The 12,619-nt window shown below is 42.5% G+C and overlaps 1 protein-coding gene across 5 annotated transcripts in view; it reads left to right on the top strand.

The window, feature by feature from the left end:
- Positions 1 to 12,619, top strand: part of BRSK2 (BR serine/threonine kinase 2) — a 300,811-nt gene that overhangs the window by 146,192 nt on the left and 142,000 nt on the right. For all 5 annotated transcript variants that reach the window (XM_073604730.1, XM_073604729.1, XM_073604731.1 and 2 more), the window contains exon 2: positions 1,860 to 1,954. In XM_073604730.1, the coding sequence (XP_073460831.1) occupies positions 1,860 to 1,954 (95 nt within the window). The remainder of the gene's footprint in view (positions 1 to 1,859; positions 1,955 to 12,619) is intronic.

Genomic DNA, 12,619 nt, shown 5'->3' with positions numbered 1-12,619 from the left:
TGTATTTGGTCAAAGAGATCTCTGACAATAGTCAGATTATGCTCCTTCATCCATCAGTCATCTCAGGTCTATGGCCAGCTACATTTTTGTTAGACTTGTAAATTGAATGAGGCTATAGGACGGTGTATTGATACAAGTTATAAAGGTTTGCATTTGAGGCATTTGTACAGCAATACAATATTTTTTGTGTTTTTTTTTTTGGGGGGGGGGGGAGCTGAATCATTCTTAGAAAACTGTTGCATCAGGACCTCGTTGGAAAATATCAACCACAATTCTCTTGACCAGTTCTCAAGTAACCCCATACGGGTTCCAGTGGATGTGCATATCAGTTAAAAAAGAGGTAGCACACTGGCTTGTTGGTTAGCACTTCTACCTTACTGCGCAAGGGTCCCCTGTTCAAACCCCAGCTGGGACACTGTCTGTATTAACCTCTTGGCGCCGACAGTACTGATAAATGCAGCCCCTCAGCCGGCGGGCCTTATCGCCCTGTATAAACAACCTACTGTGCTGAAAGCGCTCTCCCTGCACGCTCCCAGCACGGTAGCCGGCAGGGCTCAGTAAGTGCCAGATGCATACTTGAAATCGGGGGCTTTCTGATCATGTGAGTGCTGTGACAGCCAATCACAGGGGTCACATGACCCGAATACCCGTCTCCACCTCCCGACTTTTAGAACTTAAAGAGCCAGGATGCACGGGAGCAGGGGGGCGCACAGGAATCTGCATGGGTGCCCCCAGGGAAAGCAGCTTTCCGTGGGGGCACCCGATGAAGAGGAGGGGCCTGGAGCACTGGTGGGGTACCCTAGAAGAAGAGGATCGGTGCTGCTCTGTGCAAAACGATTGCACAGAGCAGGTAAGTATAGACATGTTTGTTATTTTTGTTAAAAAAATAAAAAAAAACACGAGGGTTTACAACCCTTTTAGTTTCTAACTGTAAATGTAGTTTTGATGTAGATAACATTGTGCGTAACATAATGTGCATGTTCTAGGCATAAAAGACAGCTGTTTAATAAGTGAACTCCATTCAAGTAGCAGGTCTGGATTCAATTTTAAAGTCTTTTGAACTAAATTAGTCGACTCAACGAAGGCAAAATCGCATACTCTGACAAACATTCTTTTAAATTATTGAACGACAACCTTAAGCAGGGACCCGCCGAGATTTGAACCATGTATGGGCAGGCTGAATGTGCCCAAGTTGATCGGTCAATCAACTTGGGTACAACCAGTCCGATTTTACATGCGATTATTGTTGGGAAAACACAATGGCTTTGTGGGAGAGATTCCCCCAAGTGATTTTATTTCCTGCAACCCGTGGTTGCAGAAAAGAAAATTGCTCCATCTATGTCTGGCTTTACAATGCATTTGGCTCACGGTTGCAGTGCAGCCCTATTGAGCTCAATGGGTGAGTTTCACGGGCAGCGCCGCTGTTAAACAATGCAGCCCTTGTTAAAAACTCTGCGGCATGTGAACAGCCCTGGCGGCCGCACCTCAGGCTTTTGTGTAAAAGAACTGTAAGTGAGTAAACTGCCAGCATGTTTGTCCAGCAGCTTGATGGCCAAAGACTTTGTATTAAATGTAAAAACAGAATAAAATGTTATTTTCCATAAACAACAGATTTTTAAAAGCAATGTTAATATCTCAACCTCTGCGTAACCAGTGTACGCCTGTTATCCAATCAAACCAGGTGCCATAAGAAGGCAATTTATTTTATAGAATGAATATGTATGTAGGTCCTGTATGATCCGATCCATTACTTTCAGTGTGCACATTCTGCCTGTATCTTCCAATTTTGTCATCTGTTTTGCAGTTTACATTTACTGATATAAAGCATCTAACCCAATTTTATTTGTCTTTTATTACAGGTCTGGTGAAATTAGGGATCCACTGTGTTACTTGTCAAAAGGTTGCCATCAAAATCGTCAATAGAGAAAAACTGAGCGAGTCTGTTTTAATGAAGGTAAATTTAAAGCAAGTATTCCATTAACATTAAACTGTGTTACATGTGTGAATAAATACAATATGTTTCTGTATAACTATGTATTTGTGATACTGATCACATTTTATCAAATATGCAATGGCAATAGCAATGGCATGCAATGTCGTCGTTATAGTGAACTTGGTGTTGAGTTATTCACTTTAAGGTCATCACAGAGGACAAGGGGGCACTCTTTATGTCTAGAGGAAAAGAGATTTCATCTCCAAATACAGAAAGGTTTCTTCACAGTAAGAGCTGTAAAACGTGGAGTCGACTCCCTCAAGACTGTCTTCAGTTCCTGCTTGTTCTTGGGGCATTTTCCCTTCAGTTTTGTCTTCAGCAAGTGAAATGCATGCTCATTCGGATTCAGGTCCGGTGATTGACTTGGCCATTGCATACCATTCCACTTCTTTCCCTTAAAAAACTCTTTGGTTGCTTTCGCAGTATGCTTCGGGTCATTGTCCATCTGCACTGTGAAACGCCGTCCAATGAGTTCTGAAGCATTTTGCTGAATATGAGCAGATAATATTGCCCGAAACACTTCAGAATTCATCCTGCTGCTTTTGTCAGCAGTCACATCATCAATAAATACAAGAGAACCAGTTCCACTGGCAGCCATACATGCCCACGCCATGACACTACCACCACCATGCTTCACTATTGAGGTGGTATGCTTTGGATCATGAGCAGTTACTTTCCTTCTCCATACTCTTCTCTTCCCATCACTCTGGTACAAGTTGATCTTGGTCTCATCTGTCCATAGAATGTTGTTCCAGAATTGTGAAGGCTTTTTTAGATGTTGTTTGGCAAACTCTAATCTGGCCTTCCTGTTTTTGAGGCTCACCAATGGTTTACATCTTGTGGTGAACCTCTGTATTCACTCTGGTGAAGTCTTCTTCTGATTGTTGACTTTGACACACATACACCTACCTCCTGGAGAGTGTTCTTGATCTGGCCAACTGTTGTGAAGGGTGTTTTCTTCACCAGGCAAATAATTCTTCGATCATCCACCACAGTTGTTTTCTGTGGTCTTCCGGGTCTTTTGGTGTTGCTGAGCTCACCGGTGCATTCTTTCTTTTTAAGGATGTTCCAAACAGTTGATTCGGCCACACCAAATGTTTTTGCTATCTCTCTGATGGGTTTGTTTTGTTTTTTCAGCCTAATGATGGCTTGCTTCACTGATAGTGACAGCTCTTTGGATCTCATATTGAGAGTTGACAGCAACAGATTCCAAATACAAATAGCACACTTGAAATGAACACACACCTGGCCATGGAATAGCTGAGCAGCCAATTGTCCCAGTACTTTTGGTCCATTAAAAAGTGGGAGGCACATATACAAACTGTTGTAATTCCTACACCGTTCACCTGATTTGGATGTAAATACCCTCAAATTAAAGCTGAAAGTCTGCATTTGAAGCACATCTTGTTTGTTTCATTTTATATCCATTGTGGTGGTGTATAGAGCCAAAAAGATTAGAATTGTGTTGATGTCCCAATATTTATGGACCTGACTGTATATTATTTTAAGTGAGGTAAATCTATTAAATAGGATTAAAAACAGGAAAAATCTAACAGATTTTAATCAACCCTTATTTATGGTTTACAAAAACAAAATTTCTCTGGAGTTTCACATGCATAGGAGGCCATTACACAAGGTGACCATTTTTTAGACAGGTATCCCCCTAAGAAGGATAGGTGAGGGTATTTCTGCTTATTCCCTAATGACTCTGTGTTTGGCGCCACAAGCAGCTTGCATAGAGTACTTTTGATCCATTCAGCTACTCCACTGCAAAATATTGGGCCTGCTTGCAGGGAGATGTTCTGATAAGTTTGAAAACTTCTTTGTGCAAGTGTCTCTGACAGCTGGAAGTGGTCATTATTCCCTGCTAGGACAGCAGAATCAGTCCAATTGTCACAAGTGATTCTTAAAATCAAAAGCATTTGTTGTAATAATTGGGCTGCCTGTGGCCACCCACAGCCTCTTCTGCATGCAGCGAATAGCTGATAAGGGTTATACATCTATCAGGTAACTTTTATTTTTTTGTTTTCAAAAGATTTCATTAAAGAAAAGGAAAGAGTTCACATACATTGAATGAGGATATTCAATACTTTCAGGGTACAATATATATCATGAGAATAAAAGTACAGAGTGGTCTATCACATTAAGAACCTTTTAGTAAACTCAATATTCTCCTGAACTACACAAAGCACCACAAAGGAGAAGTTATACCCTAAGAGTTGGGTGTGTAATAATTATAAGACTAAAAAGAAAGAAGAAAAAAGGGGAAAATCATACCAGAAACAATAATTTGGCCAGGAGTGCTCAATCCTGAAGTCTTAATAAGAACCATGGATTCCATTTGGCATTGTATGCAGGAATAGAGTCATGTAATGTGTGAAATATTTGCTCGGATATCATCATACAATCAATTTGTGCAATAATTTGCGCGAATGGAACAGCAGCGGATTTCCAGTGAAGAGCTGTGCACCAGATCATAGCTATACATATTGAGTGAATTAACCTCAGGAGAGGTTTTGGAATTTCAGGGATATCTTGGAAAAAGATGCAGTGGAGGTGAGTAAGACTGATGGGGTGACCCACCAGTCTATCCACCAGTTTAAAGACCTCTCTCCAAGTAGGTTGAAGTTTTTCACAGTCCCAGAAAATGTGCAAGTATGAACCCAAAAGCGTGCACCCCCTGAAACATCTAGGGGAAGTTTGTGGGTATATTTTGTGAACACGGGATGGGGTATAGTACCATCTTGTTGTGAGTTTTATAGCTGTCTCCCTAACGGCTAGGGATTTGGTACATTTGCGTATATTTAACCAACCTCTCTCCCAATCCAAAGCGTCCTGATCTAGGTTTAGTTCTTGGTCCCATTGAGACCTATATTTCAGGGTCGGGACATCTACAGCTGTTTCCAAAAGTTTATAGATCAGTGAGATGAGACCCCGCTGTCGGGGGGCCTCATGGCATAGATCCTCATATAGGGACGTGTCAGCCTCTGAAGGGGTGGGGTAGTGTTGTTGAAAAAAGTGACGTATTTGAAGGAAGCGAAAAAATTCCCTGTCTGGAATATTAAATCTGGTTTTTAATGACGAGAATGTAGTGAATTTGGAGTTAACCTGGAAATCGCCCAGAGTGATTAAGTTGAGTTGTGTCCATTCTTGGAATGACTCTGGGTGATAGTAAGCTGAAGGGAATCTCGGGTCACCGAGAAAGGAGGCTCCCTGAGGGGACTGGGTAGAGAGGCTGAACCTATATTTGTAGGAGTTCCAAAGTTTTAACCCCAGAGACACAACCACATTTTTGGAGGAAATATCTGGCAGGGAGGGGATAGAGGACCACATTATCCCAGGGAGAAATAGGGGAGAAATAGAGTCTTGTTCAAACTTGACCCACGGGACCTTAGAATTTCGGATATTCCATTGGGCTTGTTGAGCATATCTGCTGGCCAGGTAATAAAGCCAAATTTGAGGGACCCCCAATCCCCTGCTTTTAGCAGAACGGTAAAGGGTGTCCCTAGCAAATCTGGAGGGTTTGTCCTGCCAAATAAATTTATTAAGTTGTGCCTGAAGGTTCAGCAGATATGATTCGGAAACTCTAATTGGGAGGGATCTAAAGAGATAGAGTAACCTGGGGAGGATCACCATTTTGAGGGCTGTAATTCTACCCATAAAGGAGATGTGAAGTTGGGACCACATTTTCAGAGTCTTTTTCAGTTTGGAAATCATAAGAGGATAGTTAAATTCAAAAAGTTTGCTGAACTCTCCCATCAAACAGATGCCCAGATAGGATAGGTGGGTATCTGCCCACATAAAATGAAAGGTGTCTTTAAGGTGTTGGAGTTCCGTTGGAGAAAATCCCACCGGTAGGGCTACCGATTTTGTGACATTGATCTTAAGACCAGAGACTCCAGCAAAATTTGATAGGGTCTGAAGGAGATTAGGGAGGGAGATGAGGGGGTTGGTTAAGAACATGAGGACATCGTCTGCGTACATGCAAAATTTGTATGTAGAAGCACCTTTTGAATACCCTGAAATATCTTGGTTGGTGAGTATGGCAATGGCCAGGGGTTCCAGGGCAAGGGCGAAAATCAGGGGGGAAAGTGGACACCCCTGTCTAGTGCCCCGACCAACTGAAAAAAATTCAGAGTAACAGCCCGGGATCTTAATGCGAGTTTTGGGATTGATATAAAGGGCAGGGAACCCGTGCAAAAATTCATTGCAGAAGCCCATACGCTGCAGAAGGATGGAAAGGTAGTTCCAGGAGACGCTATCAAACGCCTTATGTATGTCAAGGCTGAGCATGAAGAGTCTCCTGGAGGTCTGGTTTGCATCTTGAATTATGTTGGAAGCTAATCTGATGTTATCAGTTATAAATCTATGAGGTATAAATCCTGATTGGAAGGGGGAGATAAGGGAGGAAATAATAGAGGCCAACCTGTCCGCTAGAATTCTACTAAAAATCTTTAAGTCATTATTCATGACCGAAATTGGTCTATAATTTTGGGGAAGTAAGTGATTTTTATTGGGTTTGGGGATCAAGGACATGTTTGCCAATAACATCTCATCTGGGAAACTACCCCCTTGTAGGACCCAGTTAAATAACTGTACTAAGCTGGGGGTTAGAAGGGTGGCAAATTTTTTATAGTATATGGCCGAAAAGCCATCGGGGCCGGGGGCAGAGCCCATCTTAAGGGATTTAATTACTCTAAGTACTTCTGAAGTAGTAATGGGGGCGTTAAGTTTCTCTATTTGTGTAGGGGAGAGGGAAGGTATAGGGACATTTTGAAACCAAGTATCTTCAGTACTAGTGGGAGGGGTTTGAACTGGCGCTAAGAGGGAGGAGTAGAAGCGTTCGAAAATGTGAAGCACTTCCTTAGGATGAAAGGTGGAAAGACCCGCTGTAGAGGTCAATTTGTATACATGTGTGGGGCGGGAGGCCTGGTTAAGTTTCCTAGCGAAAAGAGTTGTAGTGGAATTATTATGCAACAGAAATTTGGCTTTGGACCATCTAAAGTCTTTCTCAGTCTTGGAGGATAGGAGAGAGTTTAATTCTAGACTCTTTTGGTCTATGGTTTTCCTGGTAGATTCCAGGCATAACAAAGCGGTGTTTTTATATAAACGGTCCAATTCTGTCGTGAGGTCAAGGATTTTTTGTCTATGCATCTTATTATGGGAAGAGGCAATGCTGATAAGTTTTCCCCTTATAACTGCCTTGTGGGCAGACCATATTATAGCAGGTGGGGTTTCTGGGAGATCATTAAAGGAAAAGTACTCCTCAATGGACTTAGCTGTCTCGGAGACAGCCACTAAATCCGAGAGCAAAGCTTCGTTCAATCTCCAGGTGTGTGGGGTGGGAGCGAGGCCTATAAATTGTGTAGTGAAAGAGGTGACATGATGATCTGACCAGACACAAGGTTGGATCGTGGCATTCGATGAGTTGGCTAAAATGATGGGGGTAGTGTAAATATAGTCTAACCTAGCATAACTATTATGTGGATGCGAGTAAAAGGTGTATTCTTTTAGTCCCATGTTATGCGTTCTCCAGGTATCTATTAGTTGGTGGTCAACCAGACCTTGTGAAAGAGACCTCGGGAAGGCTTTAGAAGAGATCGTGAAGGAGGATCTATCCAGTGTTGGGTTAGCAACTAAGTTAAAGTCACCCCCTATTATCATATGAGGTGAGTTCAAAGAAACCAACTTGTCAAAGAAGGATTTGAAAAAGGATGCAGGCGCGCCATTAGGGGCGTAAACACTAGCTATAGTTATATCCTTGTTGTGGATTAACCCTTTAATAATGAAGAACCTGCTATCCTTGTCTTTATGGCAATGCTTTACTTCCATTGGTAAGGAGGTATGTAATAATATGGCGGCGCCCCTGCTTTTGGTTGAATGAAGTGAATAAAATGCTTGGGGAAAATTTCTGTGAAGGAATTTTGGGTGTGAGGTATGTGAGAAATGAGTCTCCTGAATTAGGAGAATCTTAGCGCCAAGATGATTATATTGATCAAAGGCTTTGCGTCTTTTGACCGGGGAATTGAATCCCTTCACATTATGGGAAATACATGTGATAACCATGATATATCATAGTCGAACTATCACAGCTGAGAGAATTTATAGTAAAGCCTACACGGAGGGTAAGCTGAGCTTGTAGGTTAAGGTATAAGAAGTCAAGCAGGGGCACCGCCATTACAATATTCAATAAAATGCAATTATAGCATATAAGGATGTGAATCTTAAATGCATAAGGATCCTTAGCAATATTTACAAAGAGTCCCTGCATTAGGTATTGAATTGACTGACCAAAAAAACGAAAAAGGAAAAATTTTTGAAAAAAACAGAAAATCAGAAAGGAAAAAAGGCCCAGAATCAGGCTACTAGAAAAAGACATAAAGTCAAACATTCAAACCGGATCAGTGAAGGTTATAAGAAAAAACCTTTTTACCTGATAAAAAAACAAATAATTCACAAGCGAGACAACTAGGTCTCGTACCCAGCAGGACTGCAGCTCCCCTAAGTGGGGTTGCAGAGTGTGTAGTCAACGGGGCTTACAGTGCCCCAAGGCACAAGGGTAAAAAAAAGAAAAAAGAGTTACTTTGCTGGGTGGGGAGAACATATCGCGGCACCGAGGGACGGCCACCATCTTAAGGAAAGGAGTAGTAGTGGTGCTGAGCATCTCAAGGGAACTTCTAGCGTAGTTGTTCTGCGAGGCCCTCTCCGGCTTCATAACGAATTCTCCTTCTGTCTCTCCTGGGCGGAGGGGTTTGCCAGATGGGAGCTGGACGGGGTGTTGATGGAAGGCGACGTAACGCAGCTGCATCCAGGAGGCCGAGCTTCACTAGGACTTCTTGGCCCTCACGAAGAGAGGAAGCGGCAAACGTGGTACCATTATAGGGGACCAGCAGTTTGAACGGAAATCCCCATCTGTATCGAATGTGTGCAGACTGTAGCGCTGTAGTGATCTCCTTCAGGCCTCTGCGTCTGTCTAGAGTTGCTGGGGAAATATCTGGGTAAATCTGAATAGTGTGATTATCCAGAGTGATGCGTTGATTGTTACGAGCAGCCCTCAGGATTTCTTCTTTGGTGAGGAAGTCCTTCATACAGAGGATCACATCCCTGGGGGGCTTGTCATCAGGTGGTTTAGGGCGGAGAGCCCTATGGATGCGGTCACACTTGAAGGCCGCAGATTCATGGTCAGGGAGAAGTGACTTGAATAAACGGATCACAGTTGGGATTAGTTCTGTCTCAGATTCAGGGATGCCTCTGAGCCTCAGGTTATTGCGTCTATTTCTATTGTCGAGATCTTCGACTTGGGCTTGTATTGTATTGAGGGCCAGAGATAGAGATTCGTGGTCACGACTGAGGTCATTATAAGCCAGGGCTAGCTCATCGTGTTTGGTTTCGAGCAGCTCAGTACGTGAGCCCAGGGCCGCTATCTCTTGCGACAGAGTATGGGAGGTTTTATGCAGCTCCGTTTGGAACTTGTTTGCCAATTTTGTGTACATGGCTTCCAGACTACTGTCCAAGTCCGCTTTAGAAAGGGTGGGGTCGGTACTCACTTGAACTGTGTTTGTTAGGAGAGAGGTCCGGCTGCGGCGGAGTGGATGGAGCCGGAGAGTTCCCTCTTCCCGCGGCGCCATCTTGGGCCAAGCTGTAGCGGTCCCGCGTGCGGAGGAGATAGTGGGTTAAGGTATTCTGAGAGGAGCCCCGAGATTTCCTTCGCTTCGACGGCATGCACCAAGCATATGTGGCTTGAGGGGTGCAAAAAATAATGAAGTTTGAGCTGTTTATGGCCCTCAGGAAGCCTATAGAGTCCCGGGTGTAGCGGAGCTACTGTATCAGGCGTCCATCTTCCTCTGCGCCGCGCATGCGCCCCCCAGTAACTTTTATTTTAATAAATGAAGGCTGTGAATGAAATAATCTCCTTCACAGAAATACAGCAGTGAGCTTTATCATAAAACATGTAACTCTACTAAATTAAACAATTTTGGGCAAATTTTCATTTTTTAAGCTTATATATTTTAAACTAAGGTTTTATATTTCCATATTTTTTTACTGTATGTATGATTTTTGTTTTACAAATAAACATTGAATACATGACAAGGATTCTAATTAACCATTGACAGTGAAGAGAAAAACCTGTATTTCTGGGTGTGGGGGAGGATATGGCTCACTTTCCTTTCTTCCTTGTGACAGCGCTGACACTTGGTGATTGGACAAGTACTGTCCAATGACGGTAGGAAGAGAGCCATCAGTCCAGTTTGGAATTTGCACAAAGCTTCCTGTCTTTGCACTCTGTGGCTGAAGGAAGTAGTGGGGAAATGAAGCAAAGGCCAGTATGTGCTGCTGACAAAGAGAAGGGGAGAGTAACCATGCTTTATAAGATAAATTTAATTTAATTTAATAAGCAGGATGGCGGGCCTCATCCCTGCACTTCCTAGGATACGAGCCACAGGAAGTATCATCACCGGCTCCTGCTGACGCGTTGCGTCACAGGTCACGTGACTTTCTCAAGGAAATAAACATGTTTATTTCCTTGAGAAAGTCACCTGATCTGTGATGCAACGCGTCAGGAGGAGCCAGTGACAATACTTCTGGTGGCTCATATCCTAGGATGTGCAGTGATGAGGAGAACTGCCCTGTTTTAAATCGATCTTATAAGGCTGTTTTACAGCTACTAAAATGTGAGTACATCTTTACAGAATATTCTTAATAAATCAAGTACTATATACAATCTTGCGAGATGATGATCTTTTCGTTTGCTTTGAGAATTTATACTTGGAAATTTTGATTCCATTATATGGGGAGAAGTTGGCTGGGACCTGAATCAAACAACTGATGTCTGTTGCTCCTTGTTTTGGCTGATTCTCTGGATTATTACAAAAAAAGCGTGATTAGACCTAAGAGGGTCTTCGTTTGAGGTGAGCAGGCATTGCACACGGAGGTGGTGGTCACTTATATCCTCTTTATCACCTGGAGACAGTGGAATTTGGAATTCATGTTTTATCACTGATGTTTTTTTGTTTTTCACATGGACTATTGCACAACAATTTATATTTTTATTTTAATATATTTTATATATATTGTACTATATGTTGTATTATTTTGGGTTTAGTGCACTATTATTTTTATATATAATGCTTTAAAACTTGCTGTCTCTCGTTCAATCTTTGTCTAAAAAGGATGAGTCACTTTTGTGACTCTGTCCTTTGTGTGTGTGTGTCTGTCAATTTCAGATTCAGTTATTGAGCCCTGTAAACAGTAGACTTTTTACAAAATAGGTGCTAAGGTGAAATGGGAAGATGAAGGTGAAGGTGAAAGGTGCTTAAGGCTCGCCCTGAAAATATAAAATATTCTTCTACGATATTGTTTATTTACCCTACTTCAATTATTAACAAAATATGTACAAAAACATGCATTCCCTGATATTTTACTGGCTAAGATATGGGCGGATGAAGCAGCAGGACAATACACTTAATTCTCTCATTTTTTTCTTATAACTCCATGTCATAGGGAACAGAATGCTCACTGGTCCCCTGAGCCAATGAACTCTGCCCTTGAGAGTAAAGTAACCAGCCCTCTGTTATAAGTGTACCTGTGCTAAACTAAGCTGGAGTTGTTGATTGGGTTTGTTGGATACTATAGAGGCACACTGGTCAATGTACGCAGCTGCTCAGTGGGAAGGTTCCACTATAAACTCATTTCAATTACCTTTGTGTACAAACACACCAGCTTTAGAAAGTGCTAGCTATTTTCTTTGTTGCAAATTGGTGTTTCACATATGGAAGATTTCATTGACTGGTGATCTGCTCCTGAACAAGCAATGATTTGTTGAAGGTTTACTCATGAGATGACTGACATTGTTGTCTGATGTATGGTGGTGATCAGCTGACGATAATCATACTTGGCATTAGCTTGTATGTTGCGTGTAAAAAGATCAACACAGAAACGACTGCTTAATGGTGCTTGATGTAAGAACAGATGGGAGACCAGATACAGGCTGCCAAAACTGGACTTGTCATCAGATCTCATATGGTTTCTTGCCAAAACAGATCATTCTTATGCAAATGTAAATCAATATCTAAAAATTAATCTGTCAACAATTCACCCAGTGTGTTTGCATCAATAGTTTCCACTATAACCTCTGCTCCTGAATGGATGACCTATTCCCCCGAGAGATATAAAAAGAAAGAAGCAAACCACAAAATTTGGGGATGGAGCTGTGAAAAGTTCTTGCAAAATAAGCCCAGAGTTTTAAAAATTGGTTTTATAAACAGGCAGCGGGACTCAGAGTTTTTTACTAAAAGTTAGAGCTCAATCACATGGCCATCCAGGGCCATACAACACCAAGATCAGAGTATTTCTGCCCTAGATACAGCCAGGTGTCTGCAGTCAGCTGTAGCAGGAAGCTTGTACAAATCAATGACAGGCTGACATTGTTGGCAGCTGTTCACATGTAATCGCAAGGGTTGGTTACATGTGGTTAGGGACAGATGAGTGGTCATTCAGGCCCCCGTGCAAGAAATCATGAAGTGCCCCCCTGACCCCCAGTGGGGGTCCTTCCCTCCAAGCCCAGTGGCAGAACACAGGGGCCTGGTTGCAAGTGCGACCTTTGCGGCCCTGGTAGTTCCACCGCTG

The sequence above is a fragment of the Aquarana catesbeiana genome, linkage group LG11 (genome assembly GCF_042186555.1).
Source record: "Aquarana catesbeiana isolate 2022-GZ linkage group LG11, ASM4218655v1, whole genome shotgun sequence".
NCBI classification, from domain to species: Eukaryota; Metazoa; Chordata; class Amphibia; order Anura; family Ranidae; genus Aquarana; species Aquarana catesbeiana.
Note: the sequence above shows the minus strand (reverse complement) of the source record. Positions and strands in the feature narration are given on the sequence as shown.